The 23,420-nt window shown below is 41.9% G+C and overlaps 1 protein-coding gene across 1 annotated transcript in view; it reads left to right on the top strand.

Moving 5' to 3' along the window:
- LOC146813695 (solute carrier family 22 member 7-like) overlaps positions 1-23,420 on the top strand; it is a 406,693-nt gene that overhangs the window by 49,932 nt on the left and 333,341 nt on the right. The window contains exon 2 of the mRNA XM_085609108.1: positions 13,367-13,785. Coding sequence (XP_085465234.1) covers positions 13,384-13,785 — 402 coding nt within the window. The 5' untranslated portion in view covers positions 13,367-13,383. The remainder of the gene's footprint in view (positions 1-13,366; positions 13,786-23,420) is intronic.

The following is a 23,420-nucleotide window of genomic DNA, read 5'->3' as shown; positions in this document are numbered from 1 at the left end:
GGGGGCCAAATACCCCTTCTATTACCTCCAGTAAGTCCCACATAGCAGGATTGCTAAATTCTCATAGCAGGCACACTCTGTAAACACGCTCCCTGATACGCTCTTGGATGGGGATTAAAGTCCACTTTGCTCCTGGGGGTCATTTAGGGGCAACTAGCCTACCTCTTATCTTCTGTAAGCCCCACACAGTGGGATTGCTGAGAGGTGGACACAGACCACGCCCCCTTTCTCCACTACTCTGCAAACGCACCTCCTGGCACGCTCTTGGTTGGAGGATGAAGTCCCCTTTCCTACTTTGGGTGCCTGGGGGCCAATTAGCCCTCCTGTTTCCTCCAGTAAGCTCCATACAGTTGAATTGCTGGGAGTGCTCAAAGGCCACGCCCTCTTTTTACACCACTCTGCAAACACAGCTCCTGGCGCACTGCTGCTCGGGGGATGAAGTCCACGTGTGTCCTGAGGTCCTCAGTACAGAAGAGGACCTCATCGCCCCACCAACAAGGCACCAAGAGGCGTGTTTTCAGAGTGGCGTAAAAAGGGGCACATCCAAACATACAGAACAAGCACCAGACCCCCATGCAACTGCAAAACATACCAACACAACCACATCAACCACTCCAGCTCCCTCTACCTCCAAAATCTAATCCTCCACCAACCCTCCTACCCCTACTCCTCCTGCTGAATTTACCTCTTACTTGTCCTTAACCCCTACCAAACCTAAACCAACCCCTCCTAAGAAAAATCCTTGATGTGCTTGCTCTGTGCCAAATTGATGCCTGTTTCTGATGAGGTTACCCTATGGAGTCTGTTTAGGATGCAAGTTATGGGCAACATAGCCACAGCCAGTTCCAGTGTGAAACCCTTTTGTTCTCCTTTTGTCTTTTCATTTTAATAAAACTTTTTGAGAGAAGTATTTCATTTATAAATAAAAAAATCATTTTACAAAGTTTGTCCTAACATTATTAATCATTCACATTCATTGAATATTAAATATGTTAATGATGACATTTTTAAATACAAATTCTTGCTTACATTTATGGCAGAAAATAAGAAAATAGTTTTAAATGATAGTCCCCCAGGACCTGCACGTTTTGGATGGCCTAAACTGAGGGATTGGTGTCCCAACCACTTCCGGACACCCCCACAGCATATGTCAGCAGTTAGACCAGCTAGCTCTACAATGCCACTACCACCCCCCTGTGTTCCACAGTGGTGTAGGTAGTCTCTGGCAACCACTAAACATGACAACCTTAATTCCTCAGGGATTGTGAAAAACAGCACAGTTCGTTTTGCTCAGACACTCGTGCTTGCTTTCTCTCAGAAGATACACAGGATGGCGATTAGGACGTTTCAATAAGAATATATTGGTCCAGCGACAGCCTTGTGTAAAACATATGTGCTGCGACAATCAGGAGACAGAAGCATACAAAAGAGATTGCTAGTACCAATATAGTGAATAGTAGATACATTTCTACCATAGTGCTAATAAGATGAACAGAAACAGTTCAGATAAAAACAGGAGCACTTGCATATTCCTAAAATGTGCACACTAAGTAATTTGCTAAAATGAACCTAGCCTAACCTGGGTGTGTAGGTGTATGTGCGTGTAGATATGTGCATCTGTGGCCCAGAAACCCCTAGGGAAGAACCAGCCCCCTCACCTTATGGTTGGAAATGAAGGACCCCGACTCTGCATCAAGGATGACAACCCGCGAGGGATGTCAGACCGCTGCTTGTCAGAGATTCCGCATGCAGGACCCCCGTCTCAGCTTGGAAGGAATTCTCCTCATATTTGTAAGGAGTGAGGGTCTTCTATACAAAAGTGGTCACTCCAGGGTTTTTTCTAGAATTGATATGTTTTGAAAACAATCACTGATGCTTTTCTAAACAAGTGTGATCATGTACAGCTGGCTGTTGGTCAAGGATGAAACAAGCGGTGACCCTTATACAGAATAAATCTGCTCTGCCTGGGGACATGTTTATGTACGTCAGGTGCAGGGATTCAGATAGAGGATTGAGAGCCTGGTGTCGAAGAAACAGGAGCAAGCTATTAGGTAAAAGGTAACCTGTTTGGATGGAATAATGTATGTAAACTAGGGTATACATCAATCAGACTATCCTAAAAGACATGACAAGTGCATACACCTTAAAAATATGGGAAACTAAAATGAAATAAAATTAAGAAAATGCACTACTCAAGGGGAAATCCTACTAAAATAAACATATAAAATGATTGAAGTTCATAACTAACATTGATTTTACGTTTGTTTTATAAAAAAACATTTTAGCTTGTCCAGTGTAATTACACAATTATATTAAATTAAAAGAATTCTAAAAGTTGTGTAATGCATATGTTTATAATTTAATAGTTTACGAAAGATAATGAAACACACTTTTATTAACACATTATGAATTTTGATTAATGTCAATGTTTGTGTAAGTGTGTATTATCATGAAAGCAGCTTGCACCAAATTTAAAAATACAAAAAAAAATGAATACAGTATGTGTTTCTTTAAATTTCTTAAATGACAACATTACACACGCATGCATCACACATTAGAAAAAAAACTGCTGTAAGATAGATTTAAAAATGCACAAGTCCAGAACTAGAGTAAAGAGACAATTACAAAAGGAAACAAGTAAAAAAGAAGCTTACCTTTGATTCCGGCGATTACGGAGTTGATTTGCTTCGAGGTCAAGTAGTAGCATCCAAGAAAGGACTTGGACAATTGGGTTCTAGATGGAAGCGGAAGTAGAAAATTGAAAAAAGGTAAGCTTCCCACTCAAGTGTGCAGTTTCACCCTCCACAATTAAATCTTCATTAAGGCACATCGTGATTGGCCCGGCGGAAATATTGGCTGAAATCTTTTTTGGCTACTATGCCGTCGATGTGGGAGGAAAATTCAGGCAGAGACGGCCTTAACCTTCTGTTGTGTCTTAACTATATAGATCAAATCACAGGGGCAGAGAATCGCGTAAATGACATTGTTTGTGTTGTAGTTAGAGAAGCTGGTCAGGGGAATCACATGATTTTTATAGGTAAATTCTTTAATTTGAACTGTGGTAGGACAGGCCTTGCATTGTCCACATTTGAAATGACCTTATATAGGTGGGAATTTCCACAGGGATCTTATGGTGGGCGTTTCAGGAGTCTCTAGAAAGGAACACACAACATGTTCCCTGATACTTTTGGCTTTCTTGAATGAATGCATAGGCGGAGCATCTTGTTCTATGTCATCTGATATTAGTTGCCAGTGCTTGTTAATACTCTCTCCGCCATAGGAGCCTACGGGCCAACCCTAGCCACTAGCCACTGTGCAGGGGCTTGTTTCGGAAATAACGAGAATAATTATCACAATACATTTCGTCCTAAACCCAATATGCCGCAATGCCTTTAGCTTAAATCACTCTTTGAATTTTCCCTAGATCGCGCTCCCCTCCTTTCCCTCTGCACCCAGTCCTGATGAAGACCCCGTTGTAAGGAACCTAAGTTCATTTCCTTAGGGGTCGAAACGTCGACACTTATGCAAAGAGCCAGTACAAGACAACAGAGTTTTCATTTATGTTACTGTTGTGAACATGGCTACCTAACGTTTTTTGCTAAGATTGTAATTGTCAGGCTTGATGTTTTTGCCTCATATGTATAAAGCGATGGACTGCTTCTGAATCACACTGCCCTTTCAATCACTACCTTATCCTCACGAAGCACTATCCTCCAAACCCCCCCCTTCCCCTATCACTATGTTCCGCACTAGGGACAATGTTATTTACAATATTATGTTTATGTACACTAAGAGAAAGATGCTGAATGTGGATTAAAACACATTGCACTATTAATGTTTTGAATATATTTTCCGTTCTTCTTGAATGTTTGCTACTTTCTGGGACCATTGTCCTCATGTATTACAACTGCAAACAGTGGCTTAGGATTGTCGCTTTACTTTTGCCTGGCACTTTTTGCACTAAAACATTTTTTTAGGACATTACTCTTGGTTTTTTAGAAATCAGTTGTGGAATTTTTGATGCGTTACATATTAGTTTGGTACTGCTTAATACTTTACACGCATTTTCCTAAGTTAAGCCGATCAGGGGCATTGTTTTAGATGGTAATGGGGCATATACAATGTTTTCAGGGAGAGTGTGTTGCTTTGTAGATTATGCTCAACATCAAATATTCAATTTTGTTATTTGTTGAAGTCAAGACACTTGTTATTTTCTGATATTGAGGATGTGGGGAATTAGGGAGCATCTAAACTGATGAAGTTATTGGGTTACTGGAGGTGGTTTCTGAAGAGGGTTGGGTTTCTTTAACATTAATTGGTTCTGTATGTGGTGTGGGGGTGGTATTTTCATTTATTAATATAAATCTCAGGATTTTGGTGGAGAAGAGGGGAAGTGTGTCAGGATCCCTAATGTGAGTCCCAAAGCGAAGCGCAAGGAACTTAGTTCAATAGGCGTTTCGGTTTCGAATGGGCTTCAATGGTCGAGTTTGTGGCATGCCCGCAATTCCAAGATGGCCGCTCAGGCGCTGGGATTTGCGGTCTAGTAGATGATTACAAATCCAGAGAGACGATGTGACGCGCGCACGCCTGAAGTAATGCGCACTTCACCAAGACATTTCCTCAGAGTAGACGTGTTTGAGTGCGTTCCCAGTTTTGAAGTGAATTTTGAGTAAGAAGCTTTCCAGAGTAACGCTTGAGAGTAGTTCCGAGTCAAGAAACCGATACTTACCGATACTTACTGAAGAGGTCAGAAAAGCCGCAAGAGTCCGTAGTGGGCTATTTACCGGGAGTCGAGTACGGAGTCACCTCGTCACTACAGGGAAGAAACGAGTGACGACTTCAGCCGCACCTGAAAAGAAAACCGAAAAAAGCTAAGTGAATTACTGTTAGAATTTTCGTTCACATTAAAATGTAAGCAGTGTTTTGAGACGCAATAAGTATAACCCTTACCAAGGTCAGCAGAGATCAGCATACAGAGTCCTGTAACAGAAAATGAAGAACATTATAGGATTTACTGAGAAAAGGTTCCTCAGGAAAAGTTTATAGACAATACCAACAGTTAACTAGGGAAGTAAGAAGAAAGACTTACCAGAGTATTAGCAGCTCCGCAGAAACCTAAGGAGAGGAAGCAAACAGAAAAGGTTAAACGCACAAAAGGCTTAATTTAGAAAACGACAGTTTTTAGAATAAGCAAGAGGCAAGAAAAGAAGGAAGAGAAATCACGAGAAGAAAGAGAAGGCCACACACAGAAACATTAATGGTAGGTTTTAAAAGAGAAAGAGTTAGAAGATGTATCTAAAAGACCAAGAGTAAATAGGTATAATAAAAAGATATATGTTTTACAGATAATTAGCAACATCAAATAACAAGAAAGAAGAAAAGGCAGAGTTGAACAGGAAGAGAGGCACAGAGTTCAGGATTCTGGGTAGGTAGAAAAATCATAAGAGAAGAGAAGAAAAGAGACAGAATAGAGTAGAGAATGAATAATAATTTGTTGTGTGCTTAGTTACCCTTAGGAGTCTTCAGAAGGCAGAGTGATAGCTGAAGAAGAATTCCAGATAGGAAAACCAGAAGGTCCAGAACCAGTCTCTTCTATCGTTTATTATTTTATCCAATTTCCCCCTTCCCCCTTGCTGATCAGTTAGAGCCAAAGACATATTTGGGGGTTGAGTGATTAGTAGTGGGAGTCGGGAAGCTAGCGACTTCTGTTCCTGTGCAAGACAACGGTAACCAGCGAGAAGCTGAAGGTGAGCTCTGACAGAGTGAAGTGCCCACGTATTTATCTTGCACCCGAACAGAAAAGAAATGGTTGAGGGAATAAATTTACAGACCTTAGGGTCAGTCTTAGAGGCGATACAAAAGGAATTGGTAGGAGTTAAGGAAGAGAATCAAAGTCTAAGGCAGGAGGTCATGAATTCTAGGAAAGAGAGGGCAGAATTAGCACAGAGGATAAGGCAACCGTATTCAACTGGAAGGGAGGGTCCCACCACATCATTGGGAGACGCAAATAAGCTAACTACAAGAGTAATCCATTCCTTATCGCCAGTGATACCGTTGGCAGCGCCAGAGAGATTTAGTGGGGACCCACAAAAGGCGCAGGTGTTTATTACACAATGTTCACTTCATTTCTTGTGTCGCCCTTCTATTTTTCCTGATGCGCAATCTAAGGTAGCCTTCATTTTGTCATATTTAAGTGGAGATGCAGCGGCATGGTCGATGCCGATAGTCTCACGAGATGATCCATTATTGCAGAATTTTGATGAGTTCAAGAAAGAGTTTCTGAGGATCTTTGACCGAAGACGGATCTCTCAAGCAGTAGATAACGAACTCTTGGAATTGAAGCAGGGAAATAGAGACTTAGTGGCTTATCTAGCTCAATTCAACAAACTTGTAATGGAGACTGATTGGCCAGAGAACAAGAGGACAGCAATATTTTATCGAGGCCTGCGAGATGAACTAAAAGATGGTTTGGCTCAAATACCGAATCATCCAACTGAAATTTCCGCCCTGATAGACCGAGTGCTAGAACTGGATTTCCGGCAGGGAGAGCGAAGGGGAGAGAGAAGACGAGAGTACAGAAGTACGGTTCCGCGATTCGACCGAGCTAAGGCTGAAACAGGAAGGAGTACAGAAGGAACCACAGGATCTGAACCTATGCAAATAGGAACGATTCGGGGACCGCTCACAAAGGAGGAGAAGGAAAAAAGACGAGCCAACAATTTATGTATGTATTGTGGATCTAATGGACATTTTGTGCGAAATTGTCCAAGAAAGCCAAAGGGTCCATTTAAGCCGAAGGAAAACTCGCAGCACCACCTGTAGAAGGAGTTGTGCAGGTGGATGCGAATCAGAAATCAACTCCTCGGGAACATCGGCTGGCGAATACATTACAGTCGTCTTCGCCCCATTTGATTTTATCTTTGACAATCCAATTTCGTGAAAAAATAATGAAAGGAGTGGCTGTGATGGTGGACTCAGGAGCCACAGGTAATTTCTGTGATCTGAAATTCGCGGCTAAGATTGGGCTGCAAGCAATTGCCAAGGCTAGAAGCGAACCAGTTCGAGCAATCGATGGCACCAATCTATCCTCAGGGCCAATCACGAGTCACACAGAGTTAGTAGAGCTGATTCGAGAAGATGGGCATAGAGAAGCTATACACTTTAATTTAATTGATGCCCCCCAATTTCAACTCATATTGGGACTTCCTTGGCTCACAGAGCACAATCCTTCAATCAATTGGAACAACAGAACAATTGAAATGAACTCAGCATATTGTAGAGAGAACTGTTTTGGGGCTTACGAGGCAATGAGTAAACAGAACCCGGCTCACGCCTTATGTTCAGCTGGAGTCTCCGTGTGCGTAATAAATACGCAAACAATTCAACAACAATATCAAGATTTTGAGGATGTTTTCAACGAACAGGAAGCTGAGCAACTGCCGCCTCATCGAGTTTACGATTGCAAAATAGACTTGGAGCCAGGGGCGAATTTGCCTTGCAGTCGAGTGTACGCCTTGACGGAACAAGAGAATCATCACCTGAGGGAGTATATTGACAAGTACCTGGCCAATGGATTTATACGTCCCTCCCAATCGCCAGTGTCCTCGCCACTATTTTTTGTGCCTAAGAAGGAGCAGGGCGAGTTGAGAACGTGCATTGATTATAGAGCCATAAATCGAATAACAAAGAAGAACAGGTATCCTCTTCCCCTTATCTCTGTCTTGTTGGACCAGATCAAAGGAGCACAGATGTTCACGAAGTTGGATTTAAGGGGAGCTTATCACCTTATTCGAGTGAGAGAGGGAGACGAGTGGAAGACGGCCTTCAGCACACGCTTGGGCCTATTTGAATACCAGGTGATGCCCTATGGGTTGTGTAATGCGCCTGCAGCGTTTCAACACTTCATAAATGATGTGCTTAGAGAATTCATTGATCAATGTGCAATTGTGTATATAGACGATATACTAATCTACTCAAAGGATACGCAGGAGCATCAAAAACAGGTTCGAGGAGTTTTACAAAAACTGCGAGAGAACAAACTATTTGTCAAGCTGGAGAAATGTGCTTTTGGAGTGTCACAGGTAGAGTTCTTGGGCTTTGTAATCTCGCCAGCAGGAATTCATATGGACAAACGGAAGATTCTAGCCGTACAAGAATGGAAGTCACCCACTTGCGTGAAAGAAGTCCAAGCGTTTATTGGATTCGCAAATTTCTATCGGAGATTTATTGGAGAATTTTCCTGACGAATTCTATCCTTGACACGACTACTGAAGAAAGGGACACGATTCGAATGGTCGGAGGAAGCAGAGCAAGCCTTTAAAGACTTGAAGATAGAGTTCACCACTGCGCCTATCCTCCTTCATGCCGATCCGATGGAGTCCTTTTATGTCGAGACAGATGCCTCGGACCTTGCGATTGGTGGAGTTCTTTCTCAAAGGAATAAAGTAACGGGCCAGTTACACCCGTTGGCTTATCGATCCAGGAAATTGACACCAGCGGAAATCAATTATACGATTACGGAAAAAGAGTTGCTGGCAATAAAAGACGCCTTCAAGGAGTGGAGACATTATCTAATGGGGGCCCACCACGTGGTAACAGTCTACACGGACCATCGAAACTTAAGATTCCTGAAGTCAGCCAGAACCTTGACACCTCGCCAACTCCGTTGGTCACTGTACTTTGCCGATTACGATTTCGTGATAACTTATCGGCCGGGTGCACAGAATGGAAAGGCGGATGCTTTGTCCAGGTTGGGAACCGGAGAAGAAAAGTCCACTGAGCGCTCAAGTAATCATACCGGATACCAAGATTATAGGCGCCACAGATATAGTGAACTTTAAGGAAAAAGTAATCCAAGCTCTAACCCCAGAAGAAATGCAGAAATGGGCGCAACTAGAACCTGGGAGAGAAATTTGTGATGAATTACCATTTAAAGAAGGTGCATTATATCTGCCAACTACAGCATTGCAGAAGCAAGCCTTGCAGGAATGCCATGATCACCTGTTGGCTGGCCACAAGGGAGAGTTCAAGACAGCAGATCTAATTAAGAGAAAATATTGGTGGCCACAAATGAGTAAAGACATAGAACAATATGTAAAGACTTGTGAGATATGCGCTCAGGGAAAATCAGAACGGCACGCTCCTCAAGGGCTGTTGCAGCCCCTGCCCATTCCTCCTCATCCTTGGCATACAATCACTCTAGACTTGATTACAGACTTACCATCCTGTCAAGGGACAAATACAATACTGGTAATAGTAGATGCATACACGAAAATGACACACTTCTTGGCCTTAAAGGGAATCCCTACAGCAAAACAGTTAGCAAGGCACTTTAGTACCCAGATTGTCAGATTACATGGAATACCCAAGATCGTAATATCAGACCGGGGAACCCAATTTGTTTCGCACTTTTGGAAGGCTTTTATGAAAGGGTTAGGAGTAGAAACTCGTTTTTCCACCAGTTTCCATCCGGAGACGGATGGACAAACGGAAAGGGTGAACCAGGAATTGGAGCAATATTTACGGTTGTTCTTGTTGAAACAGGAGGGAGAATGGCCGGACTACTTGTGGACAGCAGAATTCGCTCATAATAACGCAAAGAATGTGTCCACTGGATATTCCCCGTTCTACTTAAACTATGGTAGACATCCAAATTCAGCAGTACAAGATGTAGAGCTCACAGTCCCAGCAGTCAAGGATTTGATAGCTCATTTAAATTCAGTACATGAAATAGCATCAAAGAATCTAGTACAGGCTAAGGAAAAGTATAAGAAGTACGCAGATAAGAAAAGAAAGAAACCTCCTCCACTAGAAATAGGAGATAAAGTCTGGTTGAATACAAAAAATTTAAGGCTAAAAGGGAACCGAAAATTTCAGCCACGATTTATCGGCCCTTACCCAATTGCAGAGCAGATCGGTCCAGTGACCTATAAATTGACTTTACCCTCCCAACTCAAAATTCACCCAGTGTTTCATGTTTCCCTTTTGAAGAAGGCAGTTCCTAATTTGAGAAAAGAATCGATTCCAAACCCAATTCAGCTAGATACAGGAGTGGAGTTTGAGGTGAAGGAAATTCTGGACTCAAAATTAGTCAGAGGTAAACTGTATTATTTGGTAGATTGGAAAGGCTACGGTCCTGAGGAGCGGTCTTGGGAATTAGATTCAGATGTTTATGCTCCTAGGCTAATAAAACTTTTTTATCAGCGCAATCCAACCAAGCCCAGAGGGGAAGGACTACCCTTGGTGGGGGGTACTGTCAGGATCCCTAATGTGAGTCCCAAAGCGAAGCGCAAGGAACTTAGTTCAATAGGCGTTTCGGTTTCGAATGGGCTTCAATGGTCGAGTTTGTGGCATGCCCGCAATTCCAGGATGGCCGCTCAGGCGCTGGGGTTTGCGGTCTAGTATTTGTTTACAAATCCAGAGAGACGATGTGACGCGCGCACGCCTGAAGTAATGCGCACTTCACCAAGACATTTCCTCAGAGTAGACGTGTTCGAGTGCGTTCCCAGTTTTGAAGTGAATTTTGAGTAAGAAGCTTTCCAGAGTAACGCTTGAGAGTAGTTCCGAGTCAAGAAACCGATACTTACCGATACTTACTGAAGAGGTCAGAAAAGCCGCAAGAGTCCGTAGTGGGCTATTTACCGGGAGTCGAGTATGGAGTCACCTCGTCACTACAGGGAAGAAACGAGTGAAGACTTCGGCCGCACCTGAAAAGAAAACCGAAGAAAGCTAAGTGAATTACTGTTAGAATTTTCGTTCACATTAAAATGTAAGCAGTGTTTTGAGACGCAATAAGTATAACCTTTACCAAGGTCAGCAGAGATCAGCATACAGAGTCCTGTAACAGAAAATTAAGAACATTATAGGATTTACTGAGAAAAGGTTCCTCAGGAAAAGTTTATAGACAATACCAACAGTTAACTAGGGAAGTAAGAAGAAAGACTTACCAGCCTATTAGCAGCTCCGCAGAAACCTAAGGAGAGGAAGCAAACAGAAAAGGTTAAACGCACAAAAGGCTTAATTTAGAAAACGACAGTTTTTAGAATAAGCAAGAGGCAAGAAAAGAAGGAAGAGAAATCACGAGAAGAAAGAGAAGGCCACACACAGAAACATTAATGGTAGGTTTTAAAAGAGAAAGAGTTAGAAGATGTATCTAAAAGACCAAGAGTAAATAGGTATAATAAAAAGATATATGTTTTACAGATAATTAGCAACATCAAATAACAAGAAAGAAGAAAAGGCAGAGTTGAACAGGAAGAGAGGCACAGAGTTCAGGATTCTGGGTAGGTAGAAAAATCATAAGAGAAGAGAAGAAAAGAGACAGAATAGAGTAGAGAATGAATAATAATTTGTTGTGTGCTTAGTTACCCTTAGAAGTCTTCAGAAGGCAGAGTGATAGCTGAAGAAGAATTCCAGATAGGAAAACCAGAAGGTCCAGAACCAGTCTCTTCTATCGTTTATTATTTTATCCAATTTCCCCCTTCCCCCTTGCTGATCAGTTAGAGCCAAAGACATATTTTGGGGCTGAGTGATTAGTAGTGGGAGTCGGGAAGCTAGCGACTTCTGTTCCTGTGCAAGACAACAGTAACCAGCGCGAAGCTGAAGGTGAGCTCTGACAAAGTGACAACATAATGGATTTGAAGATTATCAAGGATCCTCATATTGTTGTTGGTGTCAAAATCAAATATAGTAAAGGGCATTGATGGGGAGGTTAACAGCAGGATTTGGAATGGAGTCAAACAAGCTATCTCATTTAAAGACGTGCAGACTGATAGAGTAGGGCCGTTGGAGGAAGGGCATTACACTGCCTGCTCTATTTAGGGTGGACAATAGGGCTCAAACCACAAAGGGACATGCAGCTCGTAAAGGTACGAGTGCGGAGTCTCTGCACGTGCGATGGAGTCTCCACACTTGTAGACAATCCCCACACTCAGGGTGGAATCTCCCCAAAATAGTGCTTAGTACAGAGATTCCACCATGAGTGCGGAGACATCACACTCATAACTATACGAGTAATACTCTTTGGGAATCGGGCCCTGTATCAGGAGAATGCCATGTACCAATAGCATCTCGCATAATAGGTTCAATTGGGAAGTGGCATTGGTAGTATTGGTGAGGAAGTAGGAGGAGATTAGCGAGGAGGATGGAGGAGAATTTGATGTTTAGTTGTATCATTCCCAAGATGTGTAGCAAAATGTGGGAGATAGATGCACGGCTATCTTCATATGATCCCAATGCTACCCTCATATAACTTCTGATGTACAATAATAACTTTCCATCCTGAGACCAGTTTGTGAAAGTTTGGACATTCATCAAACATTATGTATTTGTTTCAGGGGATTGCATAATGCCATCAAAGAGAGGGGTTACCTTTTGTAGCCATCTCCACTGTAAAAAACAGTGCAAGATATAGAGCTGCACAAATCAAAACTGAAAGCCCCTCTCTACAGTCTCCTAATATTCTGTTTTTCTATTATCACAAGAGTTCTGGCTGACATTCAGAGCTACCTCTAATGAGACATAATAGCCTTTCCATTTCCAGCTTCACTAGCAATGTGAGAATTTCTAACACCATTCAATATTGACCTGTTTATATATGGAATTTTAGCCTGAGGCGTAAAGTGGCAATTTAAGTGGGGTACTAAATTTGAACAAAAAATCAGCGAAAACAATTAAAATAAAAACAATGCTGAGGTTCCAGTCACACTGTTTGCCAATGGTGCCAGCTGCAGCAACTGATGTAAAGCCACACCTACTACTAAACACCCTCTTCAACTACTCATAGCCTCCATCCATGGGCAGCTTTATATGTTGGCTCTTCCCTCTGAAGGTTGTAGACATTCCCTATAGAGGTCTCCTTCCAGTGCACATCCCTACGTATAGACCTGATAGCTGTTCACATACCTTGCTACTAGTTCGTCCCTCAAGGCCAAAGACCAGTGGACCAGTACCATTTCTATCTGTTCACTCACCTCTACAGGCCTCTCCTCCCTGTTTGCTATCACTACATCTTTCAAACCATTTGCAAGTCTTCTGATGTATTCAATAGGTTCTACCACTCACTTGCATCTTTCTTTGGCCAACTACATGTCTCATGCTTCTTACGTGACTCTTTTCTGCTTGTGACCTCTTACCGCTCCCCCATCTAACACTGTTTTTTCTGTGTACTTGTGATGAGTGTTTTCACATTTCACATTTTGATCTTTAAGGAGTGGTTTTACATAATTTCAGCACCAGACATCTTCATCAGGGGAAAGTGTGCTTTAAAAATGTAAATAACATAACATTTCTCATCCTCCGCTTACAGTTGATGCTGGTGGAGATAAAGTTCGCTGAAAATTCACCATTCTCTTTCTCTGCCAAACAGTGTGTGTCAAGTTCAGGATGAAGCTCGAGGAACTCCTACTAGAAGCTGGAGGCTTTGGAAGGTTCCAGATTTTCATCTTGGTCCTCTTATTCATTCACCGGGCCACTCTGTCTGCACACTTCTTGCTGACCAACTTCCTGGCAGTGGTGCCTCCCCACCGATGTGCCCTCGAAAACAAGGATGTGTTAGGGAACCTCACAGAGGAGGAGCTGCTCCTCATCAGCATCCCCAGGCAGCCTGATGGGACCTTCAGCTCCTGCAAGATGTACAGAGAGCCTCAGTGGCACCTGCTGGAGAACTCCACCTGGGGACAACCCACCAACTTTACCTGGGGACCGCCCAACACCTCTCTGATTCAGACTTGCCAGCATGGCTGGGAATATGACCACTCTCAGTTCATCTCTACAATAGCCACCCAGGTAAGAGCTCATTAAATGCTTACTGTTGATATTTATTTATTTTAGGAGTTTTATATAGCGCTAGATGGACCCGAGGGTATCAGAGCGCTTCACAATAAGTAACTTGTATGCAAACAGGCAGTACAGAGATTATAGTAGAACATAAGGGTTCACACCGGATATAGATCGAACAAAGGAGTGATCGAGCAGATGGAAACACGGAGGGTGCAGGTCAAACAAGACGAGTATCCAATACGTTTTCTTGATCAGAGTCAGTGTCACCGGGCACAGAATTAAAGTTAGATGGAGTGCCGGCTAAGGTACTTCCTTGGCTCCTATCGGTTCGCTATTGAGCAGTCGAGGAAGAGGACTTTGAGCAGGTTTTTTAAATTTAGAAACAAGGGGATCGTTCTGATGTGAGGGGGATGGAGTTCCAGATTGTGGGCGCGTGTCCAGCAAACGACCTGGCCGCAGTTTTTTGCTTGCGCGTTTTCAGCGGGATGAGTAGCAGAGTGTTGGAGCTCCTGAGGTTCCTGGACTGGCCGGTCCTTTTGAGTTTGGCAGCAAGGCATTCCGGTTTGCCTGTGTGAAGGGCTTTGTGCGTGAGGCAGGCTGTTCTGAAGCTGGCTCGCATCTCAATTGGGAGCCATTTTAGTTCTCTGAGTGCGGGTGAGATCTGTTCGAATTTCTTAGTTCCGGTGACCATTCTAGCTACTGCATTAAAGGTTGTTTTAAGGGGGGAGGTGGGATTTTGCTGTACCAGTCAGGGCTACAATCCCATAATCGAGTCTGGAGAGCACCAGTGCTTGGGTGGCTTGTTGAAGGTCCTCGGGTGGGAGGAAGGGTTTTATTTTGTGCAGTGAATTCAAATTGAGAAAGGCACTTTTAGCGGATCTTGTAATGTGTTTGGTCATGTCCAGTTTAGGGTCTAGGGTGATACCTAGAGATTTTACCGAATCCGCCAGGGTGAGGTTACCGTTGAGGGCATCAATAGCTTTCAGTCATTCTCCAATTTGGGGGTTTTCTTCTTTGTTGGAGATGAGGAGTATTTCCGTTTTCTCTTCATTGAGTTTTTTTGTGGTTATTTGAGAGCCAATGTTGTACCTCTCTGAGCGTGGCGTTGAGTCTCTGGATGTCGTCAATGGAGGTGGTTTCCAGGTATAACTGCATGTCATCAGCATATAGGTGGAAAGGGATGTTGGATTTTCTGAGTAGAGTGGTAAGGGGTTCAATGTAAATATTGAAAAGCTGAGGGGAGAGCACTGACCCTTGTGGAACACCCCTGTTAACGGGGTGGAGGTCGGACTCGAGGTTTTTAATTTTTATTCTTTGGGAGCGGTTGTGGAGAAAGGAAGAGAACCACTGGAGTACCGTCTCTTCAAGACCAGCCCTTTTTTGTAGAACCTTGATGAGAAGTTTGTGGTCGACTGTATTGAATGCAGCCGATAGGTCCAGGAGGATGAGAAGGCAGCATTGGTCCGAGTCAAGTGACTTGTGTAGATCGTCTATGACATTGGGGATTGCAGTTTCAGTGCTGCAGCCTTTTCTGACGCCCGATTGATGGGGATCTAGAAGGCTGATGTTGTCCAAGTGTTGGGTCAGTTGAGGAAGTACACATCTTTACAGGATTTTGGACAGAAGAGGTAGGTAATACAACCAGACTAGGTTTATAACCAGACTAGGTTTTAAAGCCTGGGAAAACAGCCATGATGCGTAATATGGCAATGCGCTATTGCATAGTACTATAAACAATGGAATAACAACTGAAAAATGAAATGAATACAGAGACCTCATTGGCTAAGATTCTGTGCTCCAAGGAGTGAATAGCACAGCTAATGAGCAAGGCTATACTCCAATGAGTGGGAATAATGGCGAGTGAGTGAGAGTATGCTCCAATGAGTAAAAGCCATGCCAATGAGTGAGACAGTGGCCCTATGACAGGGATTTACATTCAAAGCATCATTTTCTGCTGCAAGGAATGAAAGGCAAAGCTGAAATTCAGACAGTGAGACACTAGTGCAAGTGAGTGAGACTGTGGTGCAGGAAGTAAAAGTCACAATGAATGAGACTATGCTGCATGGAGTGAGCATCACACCCTATGACTGAGACTTTAAATCAGAGTGACTCTTACATCCAGTGAATGGGAGAGAACTTCTTGGACAGGGGCTAACAGACAAAGCATGAGACAGTACTCCAAGGACTGAGCTCACATCAGAAGACTGAGACTGTGTTCCAGTGAGGGAAACTGTCACCTGATGAGCTACTCTGTGATGTAATAAGTACGTTCTAAGTCTCCAAAGAATAAGTTCCAAGCTAAAGACTGAGACAGTGAGATACGTTTTGAGAGTCACACACCACTATTGAGATGTGAACTGACAGAGATTAAGTATTGTGTAGGGGGCCTAACTTGCGTAGAGTCAACTTCTCATTAATGCTCCAGTCAATGCCATCTCCACCTCTTACTTCCACACCCTGAAGATGCTGAAAAAGCTGTTCAAATGGCTTCCCACCAGCACCGCAGAACTATCACCCAGGAACACATCAAAAGCGAACTGGGCTAGGGGACAAATGTATACGCCGAAATCAGCACAAAACTGGCTACGAGAACAAACTATAAAAAAAATCAGCAGCCAGAATCGCACTTGACCTATCACATTCATGCATATTGCTCCTCACCTCAGAGAGCTCCACTAGTCTCTCAGTCCTCACTCACACCTTCAAAGCCGTACACTAGCAAGATCCGGCCTACCTCAACCACAGTATCAGACTCCACAAAACCTCCAGACACCGCCGATCAGCAGAACTCCTACTTGAATACATTCTACGCGTGCGCAAAATCAGAACCGACAGTCAGGCCTTCTCCTTCATCACTCCTAAAGCTTCTAATGACCTTCCATGGGCCAGCAGAGTCACCTCTTCAATCTTGAACTCCGCAAGAAATTGAAGATGTGGCTCTTCACCTAGTGTTATTAGGCTGGTCCTATGCTAGGCCATTATTGCTCCAAGATACGCTACCAGGTGAAAGAGTGTACAAATTAACCCTGGGCGTAGTTCACATAGTAGCGCTACGCGTAGCTACGCGAAGTGCACATCGCACTGCGCAAGCTACGCGAACTGCGTAGTGCACTGTGCAAAATGCTGTTCCCACTGATTGCGCAGTGCCGGATGCTTGCTCGCACTGTGCAATCATTGCAGACGGCATCTTGCACAGTGCAAGCCGTCGTTTTCTGCCGCTCGAGTAGATTTATACTTGAGCGGCAGCTTTCTCAACGTGGACTGGTAGTTTCTCATCGCAAGCATGACCTTCCTACATTGAGAATCTCACCGGGAGGTTTATTTATAACTTGATGTTGCGGATCGCGAACGAGAAAAAAGTCTCACCGGGATGTTATTTTCCTCGTTCGCGGTCGCCAATTTGACGTTGAGTGCCGCGAACAAGCAAAAAATGCCTGCTACGCTACACGTTTTTGCACTGTGCTACGTGCAATTCGCGTAGCGCGTAGTTGAGCAAACTATGCAAACTATGCGAGCGTAGCGTAGTCCTACGCCCAGGGTTAGTACAAATACACATAACAAATGAACATAACAAAACATAGCATGACATAATACAACACAACATAACATAACAACTCTAGCTTTTTGCTGACACTCAGTTTGACAAACATGATCTTATCCTGTGATTCCTCGAGCTCTGTTTTGATAACATTCCGAGCCTTCATGAATTGATTATATGAACTGACTACCAGAACCTGCTCAGCTGCACTTCCCCTACTGTCCACACATTGTGATGACATAAAAAATATGCTAATGATTACAGGGCGAGCTAACCAGACACCTTCCTATAAATTACAAAGGAGAATTGTTATCAATTTGTTTTTTTCAAATGTCTAGTGACCCGGAGCAACATACAGTTTATCAGCACAAGGTTTTATGTGGCAAATGGGCCTAATAGCCTACTGAGGATAGAGCCGTATGTTGCCTTGGCCACGCCCCTACTATGGTGTTCCTGTGCGTTATGTTAAATCCTGATGTTCATTTTTGCTACAGGACTCAAAATATGTCAACACAAATTGTGTTTATTTTCACTGAACACAAGTTTGATCAAGAGTTTGTGGTGATCTAGCATACATTCCAATGACATGGTGCTATGTCATTGGAATGTAGAATGTACTGTGTGAGGCTGCAGTGGAAAGATTCCATGTTTCACAGTTACTCTGGGACTGCAGCAGCTGTGGCTAATAAACCTATTACTTGAAGTATTCAACTCTCCTACTCTTTACTTCACAATACTTCACCACAATTTGGCGACGATTTAGCCACAGCAAAGGATCCACGCATCAGGCAACATTTATTTAAAGAAGAAATCAGAAAAAAGAAGTCAGCCCAGAGAAGTAGACATCGCACCCAACAGAAAAGTCAGGCTTGTATATTTGAAATTATACTTGACAAGTAAGCGCAAGATTTTCAATTTCAACTAAGCGCAGGAGCGTAGCTAACCAAGAAATTAAAGACTCTCTCTCAAAGACTTAAAGCTATTTTCAAGACTTAAAGCTATTTTTAAGTATGCCAAGCTAATTAACTCGCCGCATTTAAACAGTGTCGAAGTATTCATGTTTTTGTGGAATTGAAGAGCAATTATTTTTTCGCTTTGTTAAATGCGATTGACATTCTTGAGTATCTGTGTAATATCCATGACAGCGCTCAGGCAAGGCGATAAAATTTAAATATCATCGCGTTCTATCTGAATATAAATTATTTAAGAGAAACGAAGAGGTTAGCAAAAACGTGTAATTCGACAAACTTAACAAGCACGAGGCAGTCATTAACTGGTGGTTTAAAAATAAACATTTCGTCCGTGCACATCCAACCAAGCGCGAGGCTGCCATTGTTTAAGTAGCGAGAGAAGCACGAGACTGACACCACTTTCAAACAAGCACGAGATTGGCTTCGTTTCATTCAATGTTACAGCGCGCTTGTGTCAAGCCCATTATCCAGATTCACCGAAGCGTGAAGGGAAATTCAAAGTGGTCCTTGTTTAAGTGGCAATAAATCAAGCCCTTTGTCAGAAGTTACTGAAGCGTGAAGGGAAACGCTGAGTAAACAACTCTTGGTGCGAACGAAAGATTTAACCTGAAAGCCTCGTAACTAAAGGAAACGAAATCGTTCATGTGCGCTAAGGCTAACACAGAAGCCTAATTAAAGCTGTCTGCAGTGCGCGCTAGTACAACACGAGAAAAATTGTGTTTTGGGAGTAATTGAAGGAAAGAATTGCTCACTTTATCTGTCAGCAACCAGGGCATAGTGTAGTGTGTCCATTTTGTTCTACCGGTCCAAACCTAATAAAAAAAAAAGAGAGTGAACACAGAAGAAGGACCAACCTAAACTTCTTAACAACTAGAATGCTGACTGGTCTTTAATAGGGAAGCAAAAAGGAAGTTGCTTTCTTTGAGACTCAAAGACATACACTGGGTATATTAAATTCATAATAAATTCAACACCAAAGAGAAGAATAACACGAACAATTTTTTTTATCATTCTTTTGAAAAAAAAAAAATTCTCTTCAAAGACTCAAGGATATTCACATATTTTTTTTTATAAAAAAAAAAAAAAGGGAAGAAATAACACAAAAAAAAATATGTACTAATGTGCATAATTAACTAAAGAACATTTTGCGAAGAAATTGCACGTCCGTGATGTGCACACGTTGGGGTTTTTAACAATATTTTTTTTCTTTCTTTCTTTTTGTTATTTTTCAATGGTATAATTCTTATTCTCATTTTAAGAAATATTTCAATTGTTTTAATTTAGCAATTAAGGAAAATTCGATATCCAATTCACAAATTGGACAGTGATATTGTAAAAAAAAAAAAAAAATTAAACGCAATGGCAACTATGCAAAATGTTGGTGCTCCACCTCCTTTTCTCCAAACTCCTGGGGATCCACCTGTGCCTTGGAGAAATTGGTATAGGGCGTTTACAAAATATTTAGGAGCGATAGGTGGTAATAGATATCGACCAGAACATAAGAGATTCCTATTGGAACACAATTTAGGATTCGAGGGTCAATCTATTTATGAACATCTTCCACCGTATGTCACTCCCCTTGGTCATGAAGATTTAGATGAATTCGAATTAGCTGTTAAGAAATTGGAAAAACAATTTGACGTTCAACCCAGTTTAATTGTTAACAGACATAAGTTTTTCACAAGAGAGCAGTTGCAGGATGAATCTATAGATACATATGTAGCAGTGTTACGTATGTTGGCTGCTGAGTGTGAATTTGAAAACTTTACAGACCAGCTTATACGGGATCAAATTGTAGTACGTTGTTGGGATAAAAAGGTACAAGAAAAACTCCTCACCATGAGAAACCCAAATCTGATTGAAACAATTGACATAGTAAAGGGGATTGAGGTTTCACGGAAAGCACTTAGAGAACTCACTCGCAAAGAAACTAGTGGTGTGTCTGTGGTGAAAGAAAGCATACTTGCAAAAGAAAATATGAATGAAAGTACAGCTTCTAAACAAAATAGTAATTTTAAAAATTTTTCAAAGAAAAAAGAGTCAAAGAATAATTTTTTCCAACAAAAGAATATTTGTTTTAGATGTGGTAATAATAGACATGGACCTAACGGCAGACCATGTCCGGCTAAAAATGTGAAGTGCAAAGTGTGTAACAAAATTGGACATTTTGCAAAGGTCTGTCAGACGCCCAGAGACAGAATTAATGCAATGCAAGATGGAGATGTATTTGACAGTTCAGATGAAGAACAAAATTGTACAAGAGGAGTCAGAGACATGATTGTTGTAGTACAAGATGAGGGGTCTGATTGTGTAGATCCGTATGAACACATTGAGGTAGATGGCAAAGATCTTAGACTTCTCATTGATTCTGGTGCTAGAATGACGATGATTACTGATGAGTTGTATGATGAAATATGGGGCAAACGCATGTTGTTCCCTCCAGATAGGAACCCAGTAACGTATGATGGAAGAAAAATTGAATTATCAGGATATTTTGAGTGTCAACTCAAATTCAAGGATCGCAGCATCTTTGGAAAGGTATATGTGGCCAAGAAAGGTTTAAATATTCTGGGATGGTATCACCAAGGTCTTTTTGGGATGACGCTTAGACCTGGAAGAGATGTACAAGTTTCATTAGTGACTGATGGTGAGGAAAATAGAGAGGTTGTTGCAGGAGGTGAGAATAATATCAAATGGGTTGAGAAGTTTCCTACAGTGTTTGGTGAGAAGTTAGGTAAAATTAATGGATTCAAACACAAGATTAAGGTCCAAGAGGGTGTTACCCCTGTGAAACACAAATTGAGGAATGTACCATTCAGTGTACGTGAAGACTTGGAAAACATTCTTAAAAGAATGTGTGATGATGGTGTAATTGAACCAATAGAATCATCTTTATGGTTAAGTCCATTGTTTATCGCAAGGAAAAAAAATGGACAATTGAGAGTGTGTGTCGACTTAAGGAGTCTCAACAAAGTGATTTGGGTTGACTCACACCCTTTGCCCAGGATTGACGACATCATAAGTACATTTTCAGGTGCTAGGTTATTTTCGAAAATTGACCTAGCATCTGCGTATCATCAAGTGGTACTTGAGGAATCATCTCGCCATTTAACAGCTTTTGTTTCTCCTATGGGTTCCTACCAATTTAAGAGAATGCCTTTCGGTCTCGCATCGGCTGCGGCTGTTTTTCAACGTGTGTTGGAGAATGTACTGAAAGATATTGATGGGGTAGTGACCTTCCAGGACGACATTTTAATAGCGGGAAAAGATCAGAATAGTCATGACAAATGTATGAGGGATGTATTAGAGAGATTTAAAAAATTTGGTGTTGTGGCCAATCGGGGTAAATGTGAATTTTCAAAGACTACAATAGAATATCTTCGTCATGTAATTTCGGAGAAAGGGGTAGAACCTAGACCTGGCTTAGTAGATGCTATCACCAAAGCACCTACGCCTAAGTCAAAAGAGAATGTGGCCTCCTTTTTAGGGCTTTGTGAATTTTATTCAAAATTCATTCAGAATTTTTCAGCCAAAACTGTAAAGTTGAGGGAATTGTTAAAGAAAGACATAAAATTCTCTTGGGAAGAGAAATGTCAAGCTGAGTTTGAAGGGTTGCAAAAAGAAATCATTTCCGCCGGAATCCTTGCACCATTTGAACCTTCACAAGAATGCATTATTACTGTGGATGCCAGCAATGACGGTCTTGGTGCTACCATTGCTCAGATGAAAGGGGAAGCTGAAGTAACAATTGGGTTTGCATCAAGGTCATTGAGGTCTAATGAGAAATTTTTCTCTGTTATTGAAAAAGAACTATTGAGTTGTTATTGGGCGGTTGAAAGATTTAATTGTTTTATTTGGGGGAGGAAATTTGTACTCAAAACTGAACACAAACCTTTGGTTAGCATTCTAAGTGGGACAGTTATCAAAGATCACACCCCTAGAATAGCAAGATTGAGCTCAAAACTCCTACAGTATAACTTTTCAATTGAATACATTCCAGGCGGTAAAAACATAAGGGCAGACTATTTATCTCGCTCACCCCTAAGTTTCACTGATTATCCTTCAAATTGTGAGGAAAACGATGAAGAATGTTTAATTGCATGTATTGATATTTGTTATGACACCACTTTTAATGAATGTGAATGGTTGGATGAATCTTCCAAAGATATGGAACTGGATAGTGTAAGGGAGTATGACATGAGTGGGTGGCCTAAAGAAAAGAATCTGCCTCAAAATGTACAACCTTATTTCAAAGTGGCAGATGAACTATCCATTGAAGAAAAGGGGATGCTTGTACGGGGGGATAAGTTCATTCCACCAGTATCATTAAGGGAAAGGATTATTTCCTATGGTCATGAGGGTCATCTGGGACAAACTATAACCAAAAGGAAAATTAGAGATAGCTATTGGTGGCCCGGAATGGACTCTGCCATTGTAGCAAGTGTGCGGGGATGTGTTATCTGTGCTTCTAGTGACAAAGGTCTTAAGACAAAGGTAGTTCCATTGCAACCTGTTGAATTACCTAACACAGTTTGGTGAAAGATCGCCATAGATTTTATAGGTCCTTTTGGTTCGCTTCCACGGAAATTAAGATTTGCCATTGTAGTTGTAGATTACTACAGCAAGTGGTGGGAAGTGAAATTTGTAGAAGAACCTAATACTGTTAGCGTTGTCAAGTTCTTGAAAAGTCTGTTTTTAAGGGAAGGTTTTCCTAAAGAAATTGTATCGGACTTCGGTGTCCAATTTGTTTCTAAGGAAATGAAGAGTTTCCTTAGTAACAATGCTATCAGACACAAATGTGTCGCTTTATACCACCCACAAGCCAATGGTCTGGTAGAAAAAATGAATCGCACATTAGTTGAGTGTATACAATGGGCAATTCAAAACAAGTTTGATGTTTGCAACTCTGTTGAAGAAATGCTGTGCTCACATAGATGTTGTCCAAATGCTGTCACAGGTATCACACCATTTGAATTGTTACGAGGACGTCCACCTGCCTCAAAGTTGTGCCCTGCTTGGTTGAGAGAGTGTCAACACAAAAGTGATCATTTGTTAAATATGGACAAAATTGTGAGACCAAAAGTTGAAGTTTTTCAAAGTAAAATGAAAAATCATTACGACACTACTCACAG

The sequence above is a fragment of the Triturus cristatus genome, chromosome 6 (genome assembly GCF_964204655.1).
Source record: "Triturus cristatus chromosome 6, aTriCri1.1, whole genome shotgun sequence".
Classification (NCBI taxonomy): domain Eukaryota; kingdom Metazoa; phylum Chordata; class Amphibia; order Caudata; family Salamandridae; genus Triturus; species Triturus cristatus.
Note: the sequence above shows the minus strand (reverse complement) of the source record. Positions and strands in the feature narration are given on the sequence as shown.